This window comes from Carcharhinus amblyrhynchos, chromosome 23 (assembly GCF_965287045.1).
Source record: "Carcharhinus amblyrhynchos chromosome 23, sCarAmb.v2.hapA, whole genome shotgun sequence".
Lineage (NCBI taxonomy): Eukaryota > Metazoa > Chordata > Chondrichthyes > Carcharhiniformes > Carcharhinidae > Carcharhinus > Carcharhinus amblyrhynchos.
Window position 1 is genome coordinate 26773228 of NC_137346.1, and position 25631 is coordinate 26798858.

Genomic DNA, 25631 nt, shown 5'->3' on the forward strand with positions numbered 1-25631 from the left:
ATTCTGGTGTGCTCCATGTGCCTATCCAATAACTGCTTGAAAGTTCCTCAAGTGTCCGACTCCATTATCACAGCAGGCAGTCCAATCCACACTCCAACCATTCAGTGAAGAATCTACCTAGGACATCCCTCCTATATCTCCCACCATGAACATTATAGTTATGCCCCCTCGTAACAGCTACATTCACCCGAGGAAACAGTCTCTGAACATCCACTCTATCTATTCCCCTCATCACCTTATAAACCTCTTAAGTTGCCTCTCATCCTCCTCCGCTCCAAAGAGAAAAACCCTAGCGCTCTCAACCTTTCCTCAAGGCCTACCCTCCAAACCAGGCAGCATTCTGGTAAATCTCCTTTGCACTCTCTCCAACGTTTCCACATCCTTCTTATAGTGAGGTGACCAGAACTGCACACAATATTCCAAATGTTGTCTCACTAAGGTCCTGGACAGTTGCAACATAACCCCATGGCTCAAACTCAAACCCTGTTAATAAACACTAACATATTATAGGCCTTCTTCACAGCTCTATCCACTTCAGTGGCAACCTTCAGAGGTCTGTGGATATGAACCCCAAGATCTCTCTGTTCCTCTACATTCCTCAGAACCCTGTCATTGACCCTGTAATGCGCATTCAAATTTGTCCTACCAAAATGAATCACCTTGCACTTATCAGAGTTAAACTCCATCTGCCATTTTTCGGCCCAGATCTGCATCCTATCAATGTCTCTTTGCAGCCTACAACAGTCCTCCACCTCATCCATTTCTCCATCAATCTTTGTGTCATCAGCAAATTTACTGACCCACCCTTCAGCCACCTCCTCCAAGTCATTGATAAAAAAAAAATCACAAATAGCAGAGGACACAGCACTGATCCTTGTGGTACACTGCTGGTAACTGGTCTCCAGTCTGAAAATTTTCCAGCATCACCACCCTGTCTTCTATGAGATAGCCAGTTACTTATCCAATCAGCCAAATTTCCTTCTATCCCACACCTTCTTACTTTCTTCATGAGCCTACCATGGGGAACCTTATCAAACGTATTACTAAAATCCACATATACGACATCAACTACTACTACATCCTCTTTCATAAGAGCATAAGAAATAGGAGCAGGAGTAGGCCATCTAGCCCTTCGAGCCCGCCCCGCCATTCAACAAGATCATGGCTGATCTGAAGTGGATCAGTTCCACTTTCCCGCTTTTCTCCCCATAACCCTTGATTCCCTTGTCTATCAGAAACCTATCTACCCATGACTTAAATATATTCAGGTAGATATACATCTACCCGGACTTAAATATATTCATCTACATACTTAGTTACCTCCTCAAAGAATTCAATCAAATTTCTGAGGCAAGACATACCCTTGGGGGTAGGGTGTTAGCGTGGATAGAGGATTGGTTGTCAAATAGGAGGCAGAGAGTGGGGGTTAATGGGTGCTATTCGGATTGGCGGTTGGTGACTAGTGGAGTGTCCCAGGGGTCGGTGCTGGGGCCTCCCAGCTACTTACCATTTATACAGATGATCTGGAGGAGGGAACCGAGTGTATGGTGTCGAAATTTGCTGATGACACCAAGATTGGTGGAACGGCAAATTGCGCGGAGGGTGTGGAGAGTCTACAGAAGGATCTAGATAGGCTGGGCGAATGGGCCAGGAAATGGCAAATGGAATTTAATGTTGGCAAGTGCGAGGTGGTCCACTTTGGTAGGAAGGACTATTACTTACATGGCAAAAAACTGCAGCAGGCAACAGTGCAGAGGGACCTCGGGGTCCTTGTGCATGAGTCGCAAAAACCCAGCCTGCAGGTGGTCAGGAAGGCTAATGGGATGCTGGCCTTCATAGCGAGGGGGATTGAATATAAAAGTAGGGAGATCTTGCTGCAGCTGTACAGGGCACTGGTGAGGCCGCAGCTGGAGTACTGTGTGCAGTTTTGGTCACCGCACTTACGCAAGGATATTTTAGCCTTGGAGGGAGTGCAGAAGAGGTTTACTAGGCTGATACCGCAGTTGAGAGGGTTGAGCTATGAGGAGAGGCTGAATAAACTAGGCTTATACTCGTTAGAGTTTAGAAGAACCAGGGGAGATCTCATTGAGACATATAAGATAATGAATGGGATGGATAGGATAGAGGTGGAGACACTCTTCCCGCTCAGAAAGGACAGTAGGACTAGGGGGCACAGCCTCAAGATAAGGGGGGGCGGTTTAGAACAGAGTTGAGGAGGAACTTCTTCACTCAAAGGGCGGTGAATCTCTGGAATTCTCTGCCCGTTGAAGTGGTGGAGGCTACCTCGCTAAATATTTTTAAGACGCGGGTTGATGGGTTTTTGATAAGCGAGGGGATTAAGGGTTATGGGGAGAGGGCGGGAATGTGGAACTGAGCCACAACAGATCAGCCATGATCTTATTGAATGGCGGGGCAGGCTCGAAGGGCTAGATGGCCTACTCCTGCTCCTATTTCTTATGTTCTTATGTTCTGTTCACGAATCTATGTTGACTATCCCGGATTAAGCTGCATCTTTCCAAATGGTCATAAATCTTATCCCTCAGGGCCTTTACCATTAATTTACTGACCACCGAAGACTAACCAGCCTATAATTACCAGGGTCATTCCTATTTACTTTCTTGAAAAGAGGAACAACATTCGCCACTCTCCAGTCCTCTGGCGCTATCTCCATGGTAAAAAGTCTGACAACACCAAGTTTTAGTCCAACCGATTTATTTGATAATAGACTCACAAGCTTTCGGGGTTAGTCCCTTCGTCAGGTATCAAATAAATCGGTTGGACTAAAACCTGGTGTTGTCAGACTTTTTACTGTGTTTACGCCAGTCCAACACCGGCATACCCACATCATGGCTATCTCCATGGACAGTGAGGACCCAAAGCCTCCACAATCTCATCCCTTGCCTCCCAAAAAATCCTAGGATGTACATGGCCCCTCTCCTTGGCAAACACTGAAGTATTCATTCATCACCTCTCCTATCTCTTCTGACTCCATGCACAGTTTCCCACTACTGTCCATAACCGGCCCTAACCTCACCCTGGTCATTCTTTTATTTCTCAGATTAAAAAGCTTTGGGGTTTTCCTTGATCCAACCCGCCAAGGACTTCTCATGCCCCCTCTTAGCTCTCCTAAGCCCTTTTTTTTCAGCTCATTCCTTGCTACCTTGTAACCCTCAAGCGACCCAACTGAACCTCGTTTTCTCCTCCTTACATACGTTTCCTTTTTCCTCTTGACAAGACATTTAACCTCTTGTGAGCCATGGTTCCCTCACTTGGCCATTTCCTCCCTGCCTGACAGGGTCATACCGATCAAGGACATGCAGAATTTGTTCCTTGAACAAGCTCCACTTTTTATTTGTGCCTTTCCCTGCTAGTTTCTGTTCCCACTTTATGCTCCCTAATTCTTGCCTAATCACATCATAATTACCCCTCCCACAATTATAAACCTTGCCCTACCATAACCTTGCACTGCAATAATGGAAGACACTGAACTGTGGTCACTATCTCCAAAGTGCTCTCCCACAAACAAATCTAACACTTGGCCCGGTTCATCACTCAGTACCAAGTCCAACGTGGCCCCATTTCTTGTCGGCCTATCCACAGTGTGTCAGGAAACCTCTTGCACAGCTGTACAAAAATTGCCCCACTGAACTATTCGACCTATTAAGGTTCCAAGCAATATTTGGAAAGTTGAAGTCACCAGTGACAACTACCCTGTGACCTCCACATCTATCCATAATCTGCTTTGCAATTTCTTCCTCCACATCTCTATCACTATTTGGGGGCCTACAGAAAACTCCTAACAATGTCACCACTCTTTTCCTATTTCTAACTTCAGCCCATATTACTTCAGTAGGCAGATCCCCCTCAAACTGCCTTTCTGCAGCTGTTAAACTATCCTTGAAATTCAGTGCTACTCCTCCACCTCTTTTACCACCTTCCCTACTCTTACTGAAAGATCTATACTCCTGAACCATTCCTATGCCTGTTCTAACCACGTCTCCGTAATAGCCACAACATCATAGTCCCAAATAAAAATCCACACTCTAAATTCACCTACCTGATTCTGGATGCTCCTTGCATTGAAGTAGACACACTTCAACCCACCTTCCTGTCTGCCGGTACACTCCTGCAACCATCCTTGGTGGGAAACTCTGGATGAGTTCCCCACCAAGGATGATTTCATACACTGAGGTGATGAATTCAGAACATTTGCTGCTTGACTACTTTTGTGGCAGGTGCTGAGAGAACTAACACAAGGGAATAACCTAATTGACTTTGTCCTCAGTCTGCTTGTCCCTGATTCATCTATCCATGACAGTATTGGCAGAAGTGACAACTGCACAGTCCTTGGAATCTCAAGTCATGATGCATGGCATTATCAACATGCCAACAGCTCAATACTAGGTATGCACGATCAGCTATAGCTCCTCTGCAATACTAGAACCATGCACCATCACAATCTAACCTCACTGTCACTAAATTGACTAATTCCTTCAACAAGTCAGCTCAGTTGTGATGGACCAAATGGTCTTCCTCTATGTTTTAAATTTCAGTGATCACAATCAAACCAGTTGACCAACCCTGGTTCGAGAAGTACAGAACAGTATTGTGGGAGCAACACCAGACATAATTGAAAATGAGGTCCCAATCTGGTGAAGTTACAACACAAGACTTTACATACTTAAATGCCAAAAGCAGAATGCAATGGATGGGGATGAGAGATTCATAGAATCCCTACTGTACTGAAGGAAGCCATTCGACCCATCAAGTCTGCATGAACAAAAATCTCATCCAGGCCCAAATCCCACATATTTTGCCCACCAATCCCCGCCACTAGGGTTGATATAGCATGGGCAATCAACCTAACCTGCACATCTTTGAACTGAGAGAGGAAACCCACACAGAGAGAGAGAGAGAGAGAGAGAGAGAGAGAGAGGAGAGGAGAGAGAGAGAGAGGAGAGAGAGAGAGAGAGAGAGAGAGAGAGAGAGAGAGAGAGAGAGAGAGAGAGAGAGAGAGAGAGAGAGAGAGAGAGAGAGAGAGAGAGAGAGAGAGAGAGAGAGAGAGAGAGAGAGAGAGAGAGAGAGAGAGAGAGAGAGAGAGAGAGAGAGAGAGAGAGAGAGAGGAGAGAGAGGAGAGAGAGGAGAGAGAGAGAGAGAGAGAGAGAGAGAGAGAGAGAGAGAGAGAGAGAGAGAGAGAGAGAGAGAGAGAGAGAGAGGAGAGAGAGGGAGAGAGAGAGAGAGGAGAGAGAGAGAGAGAGAAGAGAGAGAGAGAGAGAGGAGAGAGAGAGAGAGAGAGAGAGAGAGAGAGGAGAGAGAGAGAGAGGAGAGAGAGAGGAGAGAGAGGAGAGAGAGAGAAGAATGTGCAAACTTCACATAGACAGTAACATGAAGCAGGAATTGAACCTGGTCCTTGGTGCTGTGAGGCAGCAGTGCAAACCACTGTGCCACTATACCACCGCAATGGATCAGGATTGTGAAAAAGCTCTGCAGCCCTACCCATCCAGTAATGAATGCTGATTGACAATTAAGCAACTAATAAACTCCATGAATATTCCCCATCCTTGATTATGGCTGAGTCTAGCACGAGAGCAAAAGACAAGCCAAATCCAAAGTATTTGCAACAGAATACAAAGTAGTGGCAACAGAAGTGAATGATTCTTCAAAATCTCTGCCTTAAAGTTGCCAGTCTTCAGATAATCAAATCAAGTCCACATGTACTGTGTGTTGCTTATCTGATGCCAGAGTCCAGGATGTCACTGAATAGCTGCAGGGCATCCTGAAGGGGAAGGATGATAAAGCAGAGATTCTGATACATGTTGGTAGCAATGACAGTAGGTAGAAAGAGGGATGAGATCTTGCATTAAGAATTCAGAGTTGGGCAGTAGTATAAAAAGTAGGACCTCTCAGGTTGTAACCTCTGGATTACTCCCAGTGCAAAGTCTGACAACACCAGGTTTTAGTCCAACCTATTTATTTGATAATATTCTCACAAGCTTTCGAGGGGTTACCCTCTTCGTCAGGTGAATGGAGAGTTCTGGCCTCAGACAGAGCATATAAAGCACAGACAGTTTAGAGATTACTGATTAAAATGCGAATCCTTACACCTAACCTGCTGTTCAAGACCTGAAGTGGCTGACAACGTGAGTGGTAGGAGCACTGATCACAGTTTAAAGAGATGTGTATTGTCTCCAGACAGTACAGTAAGTGAGGTTTTGCAAACCCAGGCAAGTCACGGGGGTTACAGATAGTGCGACATGAACCCAAGATCCCTGTTGAGACCGTCCTCATGTGTGCGGAACTTGGCTATCAGTCTCTGCTCAGCGACTCTGCGCTGTCGTGTGTTGTGAAGGCCGCCTTGGAGAATGCTTACCCGAAGGTCAGAGGCTGAATGCCCGTGACCACTGAAGTGTTCACCAACAGGAAGGGAACAGTCTGTTGGCGAACACTTCAGTGGTCACGGGCATTCAGCCTCTGACCTTCGGGTAAGCATTCTCCAAGGCGGCCTTCACGACACACGACAGCGCAGAGTCGCTGAGCAGAGACTGATAGCCAAGTTCCGCACACATGAGGACGGTCTCAACAGGGATCTTGGGTTCATGTCGCACTATCTGTAACCCCCGTGACTTGCCTGGGTTTGCAAAACCTCACTTACTGTACTGTCTGGAGACAATACACATCTCTTTAAACTGTGATCAGTGCTCCTACCACTCACATTGTCAGCCACTTCAGGTCTTGAACAGCAGGTTAGGTGTAAGGATTCGCATTTTAATCAGTAATCTCTAAACTGTCTGTGCTTTATATGCTCTGTCTGAGGCCAGAACTCTCCATTCACCTGACAAAGAGGGTAACCCCTCGAAAGCTTGTGAGAATATTATCAAATAAATAGGTTGGACTAAAACCTGGTGTTGTCAGACTTTTTACTGTGTTTACGCCAGTCCAACGCCGGCATACCCACATCATTACTCCCAGTGCCACATGCTGGCAAGCACAGAAATAAGAAGGTAGTGCAGATGAATGCGTGGCTTAAGATTTGGTGCAGGATGGAGGGTTTAGATGCCTGATTCGCTGGACTGTTTCTGGGGAAAGTGGGACCTGTATAAGTAGGGCAATCTACATCTGAACCAGAGAGGGTCTAACATCCTTGTGGGTGGATTTGCTAGTACTATTGAGAGGAGTTTAAATTAATTAGTCAGGGGGAGGGCACACAGATTGTTAGCAGAATAGGGACACAGAATAATACAGTAAAACATCAAGTCAAAGGGATTAGTTATATGAAGTTTCAAGGGAGTATGGCAAGGTTGGCGGGCTCCACTTTAATGCTGGAGTATTACAGGTAAAGCAGATGAGTTAAAAAATGTGGATTGGCATGTGGAATTGTGATATAGTAGCCATCACAGATGTGGTTGAGGGAACAGCAGGATTGATAATTCAACATTTGGAATATAGAATCTTTAGGCGAGGTGGGGAGAGGGTAAAAATAGGAAGGAGGAGGCATTGCATTATTAAGGAGTCAGCTACTGCAGTAAGGACAGATGATATCTTGGAGGGGGTATCGAAGCTTAGGAATAAAACAGGGGCAGTCATGTTATTAGGTGTTTATTATAGACCCCCCAGATAGTCAGCAGGAAACTGAGGAGCAAATATGTGCTCAATTCATAGTGTGTAAAAACAACAGCAATATGGCAATTATATTCGGTGATTTCAACTTTCCCAACATTAATTGGGACATACACAGACTTGGACGGAGTGGATTTCTTGAAACGTGTGCAGGAAAAAGTTGAGTCAATATATAGAGGGTCCAACAAGGGACAGCACAGTGCTGGGCCTAATTCTGGGGAACAAAGCTGGACAGTTGGTTGAGGTGCTGTTAGGGGAGCATTTTAGTGACAGCAACCACAACATGATATAATTTAAGCTTGAATAAAATAAGACGGGATCTGGCCAAGGTAGACTGGGAACTGCAACTCGTAGGAAAAGAACAGTGGGGGTAATTCAAAAACGAAATGGGGAGGGTGCAGACCCAAGGGTGATACGAAGGATTAATAAGCCCAGAGATCTTCAGGTTACCAGAGAAGCAGTAGAGGGGCTTTTAGGATGTCCAAGGAGAGCAAATCAGCAGAGGTATTAGTGGAGTACATAAAGTGCAAGTTGGAGCTTAAGGCAGCAATTAGGAGAGTAAAGAGACAATACGAAAAAGCTCTGGCTGGTAAAAGTAAGGAAAATGAGGATAACCAGGGAAAAAGTAAGGCCCATTAGAGACCAAGAGGGAGATCTGTGGATACCAGAGGGCATCAGTAGAGTGCTGAACAAATACTTCACGTCAGTCTTCACCTAACAAATGACGGATGATGGTATGGAACTTGGGAGAGAAAGACTGCAAGGTTTTTGAGCAAATTGATACAGGAAGTAACAAAGTAGAGGTGTTGTGTTGGTAGGCTTAAAAGTGGACAAATCTCTAGATCCGAATGAAATGTGTCCCAGGCTGCTGAGGGAGGCAAGGCAGGAGATTGCAGGGGCTTTGACCCAAATTTTTAATTCCTTCTTGGCCACGGAGGTATCAGAGAGCTGGAGAATAGATAAAGTAGTTCCGCTGATTAAGGCGGCTTATAGAGGTAAACCAGTGAACTACAGACCAGTGAGTCTTACGACAGTGGTAGGGAAACTAGTGGAGAAATTCTGAAAGAGAATCTATCTCCACTTGGAGAGGCGAGGTTTGATCAGGGATAGTATTGCTTTGTCAGAGGCAAGTGATGCCTAACAAATGTGACTGAATTTTTTGAGGAGTTGACCAGATGTGTAGATGAGGGTAGTGCAGTTAATATAGTCTATACTAATTCCAGCAAAGCCTTTGAAAAGATCCCAAGTAGCAGACATAAAGGCAGCAAATGCACATGGGGTACAAGGTAATTTGATGCGGTGGATTCAAAATTGGTTTAGTCATGGAGACAGAAGGTGATGACAGAAAGCTGCTTTAGTGACTGAAAGAAAGTGTAGAGGCAATTCACCAGGATGTTGCCTGGGATGGGGCATTTAAATTATGGAGACAGGTTGAATAAACTTGGGTTTTTTTTTTGCTGGAGCAGAGAAGACCGAGGGGTGACTTGATCGAAGTTATGAGGAGAGGCTGAATAAACTAGGCTTGTACTCGTTAGAGTTTAGAAGAATGAGGGGAGATCTCATTGAGACATATAAGATGATGAATGGGATGGATAGGATAGAGATGAAGAGACTCTTCCCGCTCAGAAAGGACACGCAGGGTGGAATAGGTGTAGGGTGATGCGGCGGCACGGGCTCGTTGGGCCGAAGGGCCTGTTTCCCGTGCTGGGTTGTTCTTTGTTGACAGTAGGACTAGGGGGCACAACCTCAAGATAAAGGGGGGGACGGTTTAGAATGGAGTTGAGGAGGAACGTCTTCACTCAAAGGGTGGTGAATCTCTGGAATTCTCTGCCTGTTGAAGTGGTGGAGGCTGCCTCGCTAAATATTTTTAAGACGCGGGTTGATGGGTTTTTGATAAGCGAGGGGATTAAGGGTTATGGGGAGAGGGCGGGAATGTGGAACTGAGCCACAACAGATCAGCCATGATCTTATTGAATGGCGGGGCAGGCTCGAGGGGCTGGATGGCCTACTCCTGCTCCTATTTCTTATGTTCTTATGAAGTGTACAAAATTATGAGGAGCATGGACAGGATAGCAAGCAGCTGCTCACTGTCTGTCAAGAGAGTTCAAATGAGGAGGAGGAGGAAATTTGGGGTGTGTGCGGGTGCAAAGAAAAACTTTTTTTTTAAACCCAGAGTGTGGTGATGGTCTGGAATGTGCTGCCTGGGCGAGTGGGAGGCAAGTTACCTTAAATCATTTAGATAGTATCTGGATGAGTACTTGACATGTCATAACATTCAACGCTATGGGCCAAGTGTTGGTAAACAGGGTTAGGTGATTCTCAAGTATCGGTACAACTGGATAAGCTGAAGGACCTCTTCGACAGAGGATTTCTGGTAGAAAACTGCCCAGTGAACTTGCTACAGCTATGTGCCCTAATGATGACCTGGCTGTCAGTGCTGAAGATCAGATGCTCCTAGCTAACCAATCCAGTATAGCCACAATACTAGCATTTACCAATATGAAAAATTAGTTAAGTATTTCCTGTTGACAAAGTAGTTGCATGCACCATGGTCAATTGCCATCCCATCAGCCTTTTGCAATTTGTGAGCAACACGATGAAAGAAGTCAAAAGTGCTATCAAATGGCACTTAAGTCATCAATGAACTACTCACTATGGCTCAGTTTGGGCTTCAGAGTCAGAGTCAGAGTCACTCAATTCCACATCTAGTTATAACTTTGGTCCAAACAACATATCTAAATTTGAAGGACAACTGGGAAGGTACTGGAATGTATTCTAGAAACATAGAAGATAGGAGTAGGAGGAGGCCATTTGACCCTTCAAGCCTGCTCCATCATTCATTACGATCATGGCTGATCATCCAATTCAACAGCCTAATCCTGCATTTCTCCGCCCCCTTCCCCCCCCCGCCCCATAATCTTGGATCCCATTTCACCCCAAGTGTTATATCCAACCACCTTTTGAATACATTCAATGTTTTGGCATCAATTACTTCCTGTGGTAATGAATTCCACAGCCTCACCACTCTTTGGGTGAAGAAATGTTTCCTCACCTCCATCCTAAATGTTCTCCCCGATTCCTCAGACTGTAACCCTTGGCTCTCGACTCCCCCCCACCATCAGAAACATCCTTCCTACATCTACCCTGTCTCGTCTTGTTAGAATTTTATAAATTTCTACGAGACGCCCCCTCATTCGTCTGAACTCCAGTGAAAACAATCTCAACTTAGTCAATCGCTCCTCATACATCAGTCCCGCCACCCCCCAAAATCAGCTTGGTAAACCTTCGTTGTACTCCCTTGAGAGCAAGAACATCCTCCCTCAGAAAAGGAGACAAAAACTGCACATAACACTCAAGGTGTGGCCTCACCAGCCCTGTACAACTGCAACACATCATCCCTGCTCCTGTATTCAAAATGAAGACCAACATGCCATTTGCCTTCTCTACTGCTTGTTGCACATCCAGGTCCCACTGCACACTCCTCTCTCCCAATTTACAGCCACTCAGGTAGCAATCTGCCATTTTGTTTTTACTTCCAAAATGAATAACCTCATATTTATCCAAATTATACTGCATCTGCCACTGATTAGCCCACTCACCCAACCTGTCCAGATCATTCTAAAGGATTTCTGCATCCTCACCACAGTTCACCCTGCCACCCAACTTGGTATCATCTGCAAACTTTGAGATGTTACATTTTGTTCCCTTGTGCAAATTATTTATATATCGTGAATAGCTGGGGTCCCAGCACCAATCCCTGTAGCACCTTACTATCATTGCCGGCCAATTTGAAAAGCACTCATTAATTCCTCCTGTTTTGTTTCCTGTCTGCCAACCAATTTTCTATCCATCTCAATGCACTTCCCCCAATCCCATGCACTTTAACCTCGCATGATAATCTCTTATGTAGGACTTTGTCAAACACTTTCTGAAAGTCTAAATATACTACATCGACTGGCTCCAATCTTGTCAATTCTACTAGCTACATTTATCATAATGTAGCAGGACACTTAGAAAATGACAAAATGAAGCAGAGTCGATATGGTTTCAATAAAAGAAAAGTGGCATTTGACAGATTTCTTAAAAATGTTTGAGGATGTAATAAGCATAGTATATTAAGGGGAAACCAGTACATAAAGTGTATCTGTAACTTCAAAAAGGCATTTGATAAGATATGTTGTTGTTGTAAAGGTTATTTGGTGCTTCAGAAGCAGTCTGGAGGCTCATATGGTTGAACATAAACCATTTGTTAATCAATTACATACATATCCCAGGTACTTCCCTGCATGGGTCCTGTCTCCTTCCAAGCTCTATTCTACTCAATTTACTATCTGACTCTCCACACAGTGATCTTCATAACTAATCCTGTTCCCACCAACTCCTCCGTCTCCATGCTAGTGCACGGAGAAGGGAAACCAGATGAACAGTTTCAAAGTTCTCCTGAATCTGGTGATGGAGAAAGGCGCCGAAGCCTGAAGGGAGATGAGGAAATCCTATGTGAAAATGCACATGGGTACCAAAGTTGGATAAAATACTGAAAGAAATGCAGAAGGAGCGACACTCTGAAAGCTTGTACTATCAAATAAACCTGTTGGACTTCAACCTGGTGTTGAGATTTCTTACTGTGCTTACCCCAGTCCAACGCCGGCATCGCCACATCTTAATTAAGTTCATCAGCACAGTAAGTATTATAATCTTACGCAAATAAGATTAACATAATTTGGGAATAATAACTATGTATTAATAAAATCGAGTTAAACCGCGAACCGAGATCTTGAACTTTTGTTCATCTCGTAAATAAGGGCATCTGGGTAAAGTATTTGAGATTTACGAATGGGTCAAAGCGTTTGCCCTCATCTCACAGACAATAGCAAGATAATGCCTCATGGAGTCCAGGACAATATATCAGCACGAATAGAATTTTGCTTAACTAGCAAGAAGCGGAGAGTCAAGATAAACGAGTCATTTTCAAGTTGGCAAACGAACTAGCAGAGTGTCAAAGGGATCAGTGCTAAGGCCTCAACTATTTACAATCTACATTAATGACTTGGATGAAAGGACCAAGTGTATTGTAACCAAAATTTGCTGAACATACAAAAAAGGTAAGTAATTTGAGATGAGAACACAAGAAGTTCCAAAGGGATATAGATAGGTTAAATGAGTGGACAAAAATTTGGCAGATGGAAGATTAAGTGGGGGAAATGCAAGGTTGTGCATTATGGCAAATGAATTGAAAAAAATTTATTTAATGGAGAGAGGCAACAGAATGCTTGGTACAGAGGGATCACAAGAAGTTTGCATGCAGGTAAAGCATGGGCAGATGGAGTGTTAGCTTCATTGCAAATCAGATGAAGTCTAAAATTAGGGATGGCTCGCTACAACGAACATACCTAGAGAACTGCATACAGTTTGGGCTTTCCTATTTACGGAGAACTATACCTGCACTGGAGACAGTTCAGACAGCACACGATTTAGGAAGTGTAGGCTATTCAGCCATTCAAGCCTGCTCCACCAAAGGTTCATTAGATTTGTTTGATGAGAGTGATTCATTCAATGCAAGGGCTGTCTTATGACAAAGATTGAGTCTACACTCCTTGGAGTTTAGTGAGATGATCTTACTGAAACACAAGATTTGGGGAGGGCCTGACAGAGTAGGTGCTGACAGGATGTCTCCTCTCATGGGAGAATCTGTAATAAGCAAAGTTTCAAAATAAAGGGTTTCCCATTTAAGGTGGCGATGAGATGCAATTTCTTCTCTCAGGAGGCTATAAATCCTTGAAATTCACTATCTAGTGAAGGCTGAGATATAGATCATATTCAAGGATTTTAAATCTACAGGGAAGTCAAATGTTTATGGGGGTCAAGCGAAAAAGTGGAGTCAAGTCCTTATTCCTATTGAATGGTGGAGCAAAGCAAAGTGAAAAGCAACCTACTCATGATCCCATTTATCTTATGTTAAGAGCAACAGTGCTTAATAACCACAACTAGAGTACTGTGTGCAATTTTGGTCCCCTTATTTGCGAAAGGATATACTGGCCCCAGAGGGAATACAGAGAAGGTTGACACTGGAGATGAGGGGGTTAGCTTATGAGGAGAGATTGAGTAGATTGGGCCTGTACTCAGAGCATAGAACAAAGAACACTACAGCACAAACAGGCCCTTCGGACCACAAGTTGCGCCAATCATATCCCTACCTACTAGGCCTATCTATAACCCTCAATCCCATTAAATCCTACGTACTCATCCAGAAGTCTCTTAAAAGACCCCAACGAGTTCGCCTCCATCACCATTGACAGCAGCCGATTCCACTCACCCACCAGCCTGAGTGAAAAACTTACCTCTGACGTCTCCTCTGTACCTACTCCCCAGCACCTTAAACCTATGTCCTCTCATAGCGACCATTTCAGCCCTGGGAAATAGCCTCTGAGAATCCACCCGATCTATACCTCTCAACATCTTATAAACCTCTATCACCTCTCATCCTTCATCTCTCCAGGGAGAAAGGACTGAGCTCCCTCAGCCTATCCTCATAAGGCATGCCACCAAATCCAGGCAACATCCTTGTAAATCTCCTCCGCACCCTTTCAATAGCTGATCAATAGCTTCCACATCTTTCTTGTAATGAGGTGACCAGAACTGCGCACAGTACTCCAAGTGGGGTCTGACAAAGGTCTTATAAAGCTGCAGCATCATCTCCCAACTCCTAAACTCAATCCTTTGATTAATGAAGGCTAGTACACCACACGCCTTCTTGACCACATCCTCCACCTGCAAGGCCGATTTAAGAGTCTTATGGACCTGGACCCCAAAGGTCCTTCTGATCCTCTACACTGTTAAGAGTCTTGCCCTTGATATTATACTCCTTCATTCCATTGGACCTGCCAAAATGGACCACTACACATTTATCCAGGTTGAAGTCCATCTGCCACTTCTCTGCCCAGTTTTGCAACCTATGTCTCGCTGCAAATTCTGACATCCCTCCAGACTATCCACAACAGCACCAACCTTTGTTGGAGTTTAGAAGGCTGAGGAGTGATCTTATAGAGACACAAGATGAAGGGGCTAGATAGGATAGAGGTAGAGAGATTCTTTCCACTTAGAAAGGAAACCAGAACTAGAAGGCACAGCCTCAAAATGGGGGGGGTGTGTGTCTGTGTGTGTCTGGTGGTGGTCAGTTTAGAACAGAGTTGAGGACGAACAACTTCTCTCAGAGGGTAGTGAATCTCTGGAATTCTCTGCCCAACGAAGTGGTGGAGGCTACCTGGTTGAATACGTTTAAGTCACGGGTAGATAGATGTCTGATCGATAGGGGAATTAAGGGTTATGGGGAGCAAGCAGGAAAGTGGAACTGATCCACTTCAGATCAGCCATGATCTTATTGAATGGCAGGGCAGGCTCAAGGGGCTAGATGGCCTACTCCTGCTCCTATTTCTTACATTCTTATGTTCTTAATACCAAGGCAGCATTAGACAGGGTATGGCATTAGGAGCTTTAATATAACTGATCAATGGCCACAAGTGGAAAACTCCCCAATGGATGGAGTCAAAAGACATAATTTTCATGATGCTTCACAAAAATGCCTGACTTTAGTTTCTTTAAATGATTCAAATGAAAGTCGAACAATATTAAAGCACCATAACTAGGCTGCATAATGTTGCTCCTTACAACTGGCATAACCCACTGTATACTGAAACCATGGCAATAGACATCTGCTGTGAAAATTTACAACAAATTTTGCTTAAGCACACAGTGGGTACTGAACAGCAATTACAACCCAACAGATCTTTGATCTGTTCGCACTGTATTAATTCCAGTTAAAGAATTCAAGCTCCAGCTACCTTCTTAATGAATATTTTCTGCTCAGATTGCACAATACTCAGAATTCAAATTTTATTACCCCTATTCAATTTGCATTCTAAGATTTCTATGACTTTGAATTTTGGTAGAAAGGAACACGAAGTGTTGAAGAATGTCTAAAGGTCAATTAACAAATTAAGGGGAAATGTGTTCTTAGTGACTTGTCACATATTCCACAGTTTCAAGAAGTGTATTATCCATAAATATAACAATGTCTGTCAGTCAATCCTTATGTATCACACTATGTTCATAAAGACCAGTTGACATGAGCTGCATGGAAGCAAATTGTTCAAAAAACAGGTATTTTGCATCAGGCTTCACTTTAGAGGAACAAGTAACATCCCAGATGCAGCTATAAACTGGTGAAGTTAAAAAAGGGAGGGAGGAACTCAGGAAAGTTAGTCACTAGAGAAGTGGTACTGAGTAAATTGGAGCTGCAGACTAATAAGAGCCTAGATCTTGATGCACCAACCTAGGATCTTAAAATAAGTTCACTGAGATAGCTGATGTATTGGTTTTAATTTTCCAAAACTCCTAGATTCAAGGAAAGTCCCGTTAGATTGGATAGCAAATGTAACTCAATTATTCAAAAAGGGAGGGAGACAGAAAACAGGAAAACCTAACATCTGTCATAGGGAATATGTTAGAAGCTATTATTAAAGTTATAGTAAGGCACTTATATGAGGGGTGGCATGGGATGGTTGCCATATTTGCTGATGACACAAAGATAGATAGGGAAGGCAAATATGACGAACAGAGAAGCTACAAAAAGATATGGATATGTTAAGTGAGTCAAAGTGGGGCAAATATTTGGCAATTGGATTATAATGTTAGAAAATGAGAAATTGTCCATTTTGGCAGGAAAATAAGCAGCATACTATCTAAATGGTGAGATTACATAGCCTGAGGTGCAGGGGGATCTGGGTATTCTCATGCATGAATTAAAAGGCTAAAATGCAGGTACAGCAAGTAATTAGGAAAGCTAAAAGAATGTTATCATTCAGTGCGAGGGAATTGAATATAAATGTAGGGCTGTTATGTTTCAGTTGGAAGTCTCAACACCAGGTTAAAGTCCAACAGGTTCATTTGTAGTAAATGTCACTAGCTTTCAGAACTGGTTGCTTCTTCATCAGGTGGGTGGGAGTTCTGATCACAAACAGGGCATATAAAGACACAAACTCAATGTACATGAATAATAATTGGAATGTGACACTTTACAACTAATCAAGTCTTAAAAGGTACAATGTGAGTTGAGAAAGCATTAAGCACAGGTTTAAAAAGATGTGTATTGTTTCCAGACAGCAAAGTTATTGAGATTTTGCAAGTCCAGGCAAGTTGTGGGGGTTACAGATAGTGTGACATGAACCCAAGACCCCGATTGAGGCTGTCCTCATGTGCGCAGAACTTGGCTATCAATCTCTGTTCAGCGACTCTGTGCTGTCGTGTCTCGTGAAAGCCGCCTTAAAGAACGCTTACCTGAAGATCGGAGGCCGAATGCCCGTGACCGCTGAAGTGTTCCCCAACAGGAACAGAACACACTTGCCTGGTGATTGTTGAGCGGTGTTCATTCATCCGTTGTTGTAGGGTCGACAACAGATGAATGAACACCACCCAAGGCAAGACTGTTCTCTTCCTGCTGGGGAACACTTCAGCGGTCACGGGCATCGGGCCTCCAATCTTCAGGTAAGCGTTCTTCAAGGCAGCTTTCACAAGACACGACAGCGCAGAATCGCTGAACAGAGATTGATAGCCAAGTTCTGCACGAGGACGGCCTCAATAGGGATCTTGGGTTCATGTCACATTCTGTGCGTGGGGTCCTTAATTACACTGGCTGCTTTGCCAAAGCAGCAGAAAGTGTAGACAGAGTCATAAAAACACAAGAAATAGGAGCAGGAGTAAGCCATCTAGGCCCTCGAGCCTGCCCCGCCATTCAATAAGATCATGGCTGATCTGAAGTGGATCAGTTCCACTTTCCCACTTTCTCCCCATAACCCCTAATCCCCTTGCCTACCAAAAACCTATCTACCCGCGTCTTAGATATATTTAGCGGAGGTAGCCTCCACGACTTCAACGGGCAGAGAATTCCAGAGATTCACCACCCTTTGAGTGAAGAACATAGAACATAACAGCGCAGAACAGGCCCTTCGGCCCATGATGTTGCGCCAACCAGTTAAAAAAAAACAATGACCCACTAATCTAAACCAATCCCTTTTCGTCCATAAACCTATCCACGGATCTCTTAAACGCCCCCAAACTAGGTGCATTTACAACCGCAGCAGGCAGGGCATTCCAATCCCTCACCACCCTCTGGGTAAAGAACCTACCCCTGACATCCGTCCTATAACTACCCCCCCTTAATTTAAAGCCATGCCCCCTCGTGCTAGATTTCTCCATCAGAGGAAAAAGGCTATCACTATCCACCCTACCTAAACCTCTAATCATCTTATATGTTTCAATAAGATCCCCTCTTAGCCGCCTTCTTTCTAGCGAAAACAACCCTAAATCGCTCAGTCTCTCCTCATAGGACCTCCCCTCCATACCAGGCAACATCCTGGTAAACCTCCTCTGCACCCTCTCCAAAGCCTCCACATCCTTCCTGTAATGTGGGGACCAGAACTGCACACAGTACTCCAAGTGCGGCCGCACCAGAGTTGTGTACAGTTGCAACATGACGCTGCGACTCCTAAATTCAATCCCCCTACCAATAAACGCCAAGACACTGTATGCCTTCTTAACAACCTTATCTACTTGATTCCCAACTTTCAGGGATCTATGTACACATACACCTAGATCCCTCTGTTCATCCACACTATTCAAAGTCCTCCCGTTAGCCCTATACTCGACACATCTGTTATTCCTACCAAAGTGAATCACCTCACACTTCTCCGCATTAAACTCCATCCGCCACCTCTCGGCCCAGCTCTGCAACCTGTCTAAGTCTCCCTGCAAACTATGACACCCTTCCTCACAATCAACCACACCTCCGACTTTGGTGTCATCAGCAAATTTACTAATCCACCCAGCTATACCCTCATCCAGATCATTAATAAAAATTACAAACAGCAGTGGCCCCAAAACAGATCCCTGAGGCACACCACTCGTAACCAAACTCCATGACGAATATTTACCATCAACCACCACCCTCTGTCTCCTATCTGCTAGCCAATTCCTGATCCAATTTCCTAGACTACCCTCAATCCCATACATCTGCATTTTCTGCAGAAGCCTACCATGGTGAACCTTATTAAACGCCTTACTAAAATCCATATATACCACGTCAACTGCCTAACCCCCATCCACCTCTTTGGTCACTTTCTCAAAAAAGTCAATAAGGTTAGTAAGGCACGACCTACCCGCTACAAAACCATGCTGACTATCTCCAATCAATTCATTACTCTCCAAATAACTATAAATCCTATCCCTAATAATTTTTTCTAAAACTTTGCCCACAACAGAAGACTCACCGGTCTATAATTCCCGGGGAAGTCTCTGTTCCCCTTCTTAAACAATGGGACAACATTCACTATCCTCCAATCCTCCGGTACTATACCAGAGACCAACGACGACCTGAAGATCAGAGCCAGAGGCTCTGCAATCACCTCTCTTGCCTCCCAGAGAATCCTAGGGTAAATCCCATCCGGCCCAGGGGACTTATCTATTTTCAAACCCTCTAGAATATCCAGCACATCCCCCTTATCAACTGCAATACTGTCTATTTTACACCCCTGCAACCCAGTGTCCTCCTCAGCTATATTCATGTCCCCCTGCGTGAACACCGAAGAGAAATATTGGTTCAATGCCTCACCAATCTCTTCCGGTTCCACACACAATTTCCCTCTACTGTCTGTAACTGGCCCTAATCTTGCCCTAACCAACCTTCTGTTCTTGACATACCTATAGAACGCCTTAGGATTCTCCTTAATCCTATCTGCCAAAGTCTTCTCATGTCCTCTTTTAGCCCTTCTTAACTCACTCTTCAACTCCCTCCTAGCCAATCTAAAGCTTTCTAATGCACTACCTAGAAGAAGTTCCTCCTCAACTCCGTTCTAAACTGCCTGCCCCCCCACCCCCCCCCCCCCCCCCGTATCTTGAGGCTGTGCCCTCTAGTCCTGCTGTCCTTTGAGCAGGAAGAACCTCTCCACCTCTATCCTATCCATCCCCTTCATCACCTTATACGTCTCAATAAGATTCCCCCCTCATCCTTCTAAACTCCAACGAGTACAAGCCCAGTCTATTCAGCCTCTCTTCACAGTTCAGCCCCCTCAACTCCAGTATCAGCCTAGTGAACCTCCTCTGCACTCCCTCCAAGGCCAAAATATCCTTGTGCAAGTGTGGCGACCAAAACTGCACACAGTACTCCAGCTGCGGCCTCACTAGTGCCCTGTACAGTTGCAGCAAGACCTCCCTACTTTTATATTCAATCCCCCTTGCTATGAAGGCCAGCATCCGATTTGCCTTCCTGATCACCTGCTGCACCTGTAGGCTGGGTTTTTGTGACTCATGCAGAAGGACCCCCAGGTCCCTCTGCACCGTAGCATGCTGCAGCTTTTTGCCCTGCAAGTAGTAGTCCCTCCTACTATTATTCCTGCCAAAGTGGATAACCTCACACTTGCCAACATTGCATTCCATCTGCCAATGGAGTCAAATGGATGAGAGGCTGGTTTGCATGACAGATTGGGCTACATTCATGATGTTCTGTAGTTCCCTGCGGTCTTGGGCACAGCAAGAGCCATACCAAGCTGGTCAGCATTTATTGCCCATCCCTAGTTGCCCTTGAGGTGGTGGTGGTGAGCTGCCTTCTTGCTGCAGTCCATGTGTTATGGGTTGACCCACAACACCGTTAGGGAGAGAATTCCAGGATTTTGTCCCAGTGACAGAGGGAATGGTGATATATTTCCAAGTGTTAGGACTGAGAGTGGCTTGGAGGGGAACTTGAGGTGATGTTCCCATGTATCCGCTGCCTTTGTCTTTCCAGATGGAAGTGGTCATGGGTTTGGAAGGTGCTGCCTAAGGATCTTTCATGAATTGCTGCAATGCATCTTGTAGATAGTACACACTGCTGCTACTGGGTGTCGGTGGTGGAGGGACTGCATGTTTGTATTGTGGTGCTAACCAAGCAGGCTGCTCTGTCCTGAATGGTGTCAAGCTTCTTGAGTGTTGTTGCACATAAGAACAAGGAGCAGGAGTAGGCCAACTAGCCCTTCGAGCCTGCCCCGCCATTCAATAAGATCATGGCTGATCTGTCGTGGCTCAGCTCCACATTCCCGCCCTCTCCCCATAACCCTTAATCCCCTCTCTCATCAAAAACCCATCAACCCGCGTCTTAAAAATATTTAGCGAGGCAGCCTCCACCACTTCAACGGGCAGAGAATTCCAGAGATTCACTACCCTTTGAGTGAAGAAGTTCCTCCTCAACTCTGTTCTAAACCGCCCCCCCCCCTTTATCTTGAGGCTATGCCCCCTAGTCCTACTATCCTTTCTGAGCGGGAAGAGTCTCTCCACCTCTATCCTATCCATCCCATTCATCATCTTATACGTCTCAGCCATTGGAGGCAATGGGGAAGTATTCCATCACGGTCCTGACTTGTGCCTTGTAGATGGTGGATAGGCTCTGGGGAGTCAGGGGGTGAGTTACTTGCTGCAGTATTCCTAGCCTCTGGCATGCTCTTGTAGCTACTGTTTTTACCTGGCAAGTCCAGTTGAAGTTCTAGTCAATGATAACTCCAAGGTTGTTGACAGTGGGAGATGCAATCACAGAAACATCATTGAATATCAAGGAGCAGTGGTTAGAGTGTCTCTTATTGGTGATGATCATTGCCTGGCATTTGTGGCACAAACGTTACTTGCCACTTCTCCTGGATATTGTCCAGATCTTGTTGCATTTGAACATGGACTGCTTCAGTATCTGAGCAGTCACGAATGGTGAATATTTTGCAATCATTGGCAAACATCCCCACTCTGATCTTCTGACTGAGGGAAAGTCATTGATGAAATAGCTTTAGATGGTTGGGCCTAGGACACAACCCTGTGAGACTCCTGCAGAGATGTCCTGGAGCTGAGATGACCGACTCTCCACAACCACAGTTATCTTCCTATATTACAAACACGACTCCAACCAGCAGAAAGTTTGCCCCCTGACATCCATTGATTCCAGTTTTGCTAGGGCTTCTTGATGCCACACCCAATCAAATGCGGCCTTGATGTCAAAGGTTGTCACTCTCACCTCACCTCTAGAATTCAGCTCTTTCATCCATATTTGAACCAAGGCCATAAATGATGTCAGGAGCTGAGTGACCCCTGGTGAAACCTAAACTGGGTGTTACTGAGCAGGTTATTACTTAATAAGTGCTGCTTGATAGCACTGTTGATGATCCATCACTTTACTGATGATCGGGAGAGCAAACTGACTGGAGGGTAATTGGTCGGGTTGGATGTCCTGCTTTCTGCGTACAAGACACACGTGGGCAATTTTCCACAATGACAGGTAGATGCCAGTGTTGTAACTGTATTGGATGAGCTTGCCTAGGGGAGCAGCAAATTCACGTGTGCGGAACTTGGCTATCAGTCTCTGCTCAGCGACTCTGCACTGTCGTGTGTCGTGAAGGCCGCCTTGGAGAATGCTTACCCAAAGGTCAGAGGCTGAATGCCCATGACCACTGAAGTGTTCGCCAACAGGAAGGGAACAGTCTTGCCTGGTGATTTCTGCCAGCTTCCGCACACATGAGGATGGTCTCAACAGGGATCTTGGGTTCATGTCGCACCATCTGTAACCCCCGTGACTTGCCTGGGTTTGCAAAACCTCACTCACTGTACTGTCTGGAGACAATACACATCTCTTTAACCTGTGATCAGTGCTCCTTCCACACTCATTGTTAGCCAATTCAGGTCTTGAACAGCAGGTTAGGTGTAAAGATTCGCATTCTAATCAGTAATCTGTAAACCGTCTGTGCTTCATATGCTCTGTCTGAGGCCAGAACTCTCCATTCACCCGACGAAGGGGCTAACCTGAAAGCTAGTGAATTTACTATCAAATAACTCGGTTGGACTGAAACCTGGTGTTGTCAGACTTTTTACTGTGTTTACCCCAGTCCAACGCCGGCATATCCACATCATCACTTACAAGAGCATGCCAGAGGCTAGGAACACTGCAGCAAGTAACTCACCCCCTGACTCCCCAGAGCCTATCCACCATCTACAAGGCACAAGTCAGGACTGTGGTGGAATACTTCCCCACTTGCCTCAATGGCTGCAGCTACAACAACACTCAAGAAGTTTGACACCATTCAGGACAGAGCAGCCTGCTTGATTAGCACCTCCATTGTTGAGGATGGGGATATTTGTGGAGCTGCCTCCTCCAGCGAGTTGTTTAGCTGTCCACCATCATTCATGACTGAATGTGGCAGGACTGCAGAGCTTAGATCTGATCCGTTGGTTGTGGGATTGCTTAGCTCTGTCTACCACTTACTGCTAATGCCATTTGGCACGCACGTAATCCTGTTTGGTAGCTTCATCAGGTTGACACCTCGTTTTTAGGCATGCCTGGTGCTGCTCCTGGCATGCCCTCCTGCACTCTACCGTTGTAACCCTCCCGTCTCTTCTTTTTCAAATGCTTGTCTAGGTTTCCCTTAAAAGCATTTATACTATTCGCTTCAACCACTCACTATGGTTACAGGTTCCACGTTCTCACCACTCTTGGGTAAAGTAATATTTTCTGAATTTCTTCTTGGATTTCTTGGTGACCATCTTTTATTGATGTTCTCTTGTTATCCTCTTCCCCAAAAAAGAAAGCATTCTATCAAAACCCTTTATTATTTTAAAAGCTGTATTGGTCACCACTCAGTAAGCAACACAGCCCATTAATCCTTTCCTGATAATGGATACCAATGGATTTCTGATATTGTCTTGTAACTTTTCTTTGCATCTTGTCCAATGCCCTATATTTTTGTCTAAGCAATGTTTAAGCTGGCCATAAAACGAGCAAACCAGGCACTGGACTTTATTTCTACAAAAACAAAATTGAGCACAGGAAAAGTATGCTAAACCTGTATCAAACCTTGGTCCGTAACATAGTAAAACTTCCTACGATGCTTCACAGGAGCATTATTCGGCATTATGGGGGAGGGGTAATATCTCTTCAGACTGGTTCACCTTTCGCTGGTCCTTACCAGCATCCATTTGTGGTTCCAAGTAGTTGCTTGCATGCAACAGCAGATACACCCCAGCAAATCACCTTGACAGGGAGGCAAAAGCAAGTGAGGCTGGCGATGGGTCACCCCCTCGCTAAGTTAGAAGCTCTTGTATGAAGATGTGAGCAATTTTCTCCAGACATATAAACAAGCTATACCATTTCACATGACCTGTTTGAGGGCACTACTCAGAATCAGATGGCAAAACAAGGTTCCTAATACTAAGATTAGGCACGTCAACAACTCTCAACAATTTTTACAGTTGCACCATAGAAAATGCCCTTTCCAGTTGTATCACAGCTCAGTATGGCTCTAACCAAGACTACAAAAAACTACAAAGGGTTGTGAGTGCAGCCCAGTCCATCATGAAAAACAGCCTCTCATCCACTGACTCCTTCTATACTTCCAGTTGCCTCGGAAAAGCAGCCAGCACGAAGAAGGGAAAGGGTTAATGAATTTAATGCATTTTGTACCTAGCATATCACACAAACATAACCCTTCCTCGTGGCTGATCTTCTCAAGCTTATACTGCTCCTGGTATCAATATAAGTTATTTATTCATGTTTGTTTTCCTTACATGTTCATGTCTTTCATTCTTTAACTTTCATTTCCATAAAGACAGATAGTCAAATGTGAATGTTATTTTGCAGACATTGCAAACCTTATCTGTTTGTACTAACTGATCATTAAACAGTTGCAGATGGTAGATTGCGATACTGGCTTTTTGATAGGAGTCGTCCTGCTGAGACAGACAGTCGCGACCGCTCAAGTAACTTCAACGTAGAAGCTACTGAAGCTGCCGGAGAGGCTGTGAAGCGTGCCTGCGTCGTGACTGAAGCTGCCAGACAGGCTAAGAGTCCTGGTTGAAGCCGGGGGCTGTGTCCCGGCTGGAAGCAGAAACGTTGCGAGTTCTAACTGATACCAGTGTTTGCGTCGTGACTGGTGCTGAGAATCATGATGTATAAATATCCACTTGAATGTGTGTTCAACGAGAAGCCTGATAAGCCACTGTTAGAGGCCAGGTTTCTCCCAACAGCTTTTGGAATAAAATCTACTGTATTTTGACTCACTAACAGTCTTAGAGGTGTCTTTTACCTACAACACAGCATAATCAAGGACCCCTTTCTTCTTCTGCTGTGAAAAAGATACAAAAATCTGAGATCACGTACCAACTGGCTCAAGAGCAGCTTCTTTCCTACTGCCATAAGACATTTGAATGAACCCTCTAAATATTCAGCTGATCTTTATTTTAACTTCCCTAAAACTTGGCAGATGGAGTACAATGTGAGAAAATGTAGGATGTGGGAGGTCCTGGAGGTTCCTGGCCTCCCAGACATCCATATCTGTGCAGGGTGTGTTGAACTGCAGCTCCTAAGGGACTGTGGTTAGGGAACTGGAAGTGCAACTGCAGCTCGAGGACTTTGTCTGGTTAGAGAAAATGAAGAGGTGATTGACAGGAGCTACCGGCAGGTGGTCACACTGGGGCCACAGGAGGAAGGCAAGTGGGTAACAGTCAGGAAGGGGGAAGGGGGAGGGGGCGGAGGAAAGAGAAGGAGGAGACAGCCCACCTAGGGGAAGCAGCAGTGGCTGTGTCTCCGGAGCTGAGCCTGACCCAGTAGTTCAAAAAAGGGAAGGAAAGGAGGAAGGCAGCGTTAAATCGGGGACTCTATAGTGAGGGGGTCGGATAGGTGTTTTTGCAGATGCAGACGGATGGTGGTTTGCCTCCCTGGTGCCGAGATCCAGGATGTCTCTGGTCGCGTCCCAGAAATCCTGAAGGGGGAGGGAGAGGAGCCGGAGGTCATGGTACATATAGCTACCACTGACATAGGTAGGAAGAGGGAAGGTGTCATGAAAAGAGAATATAGGGAGTTAGGTAGACAGCTGAGAAGGAAGAACGCAGAGGTAGTAATCTCTGGATTGCTGCCTGTGCCATAGGAGAGTGAGCAGGAATGGAATGAGATGGAGGATGAA

The 25631-nt window shown here is 45.1% G+C and overlaps 1 protein-coding gene across 1 annotated transcript in view; it reads right to left on the minus strand.

Annotated features, from left to right (window-relative positions):
- The window catches only part of dhrs11a (dehydrogenase/reductase 11a), a 95632-nt gene that overhangs the window by 13929 nt on the left and 56072 nt on the right, over positions 1-25631 (minus strand). The window contains exon 3 of the mRNA XM_080211057.1: positions 24414-24547. Within this exon, the coding sequence (XP_080067183.1) occupies positions 24414-24547 (134 nt within the window). The remainder of the gene's footprint in view (positions 1-24413; positions 24548-25631) is intronic.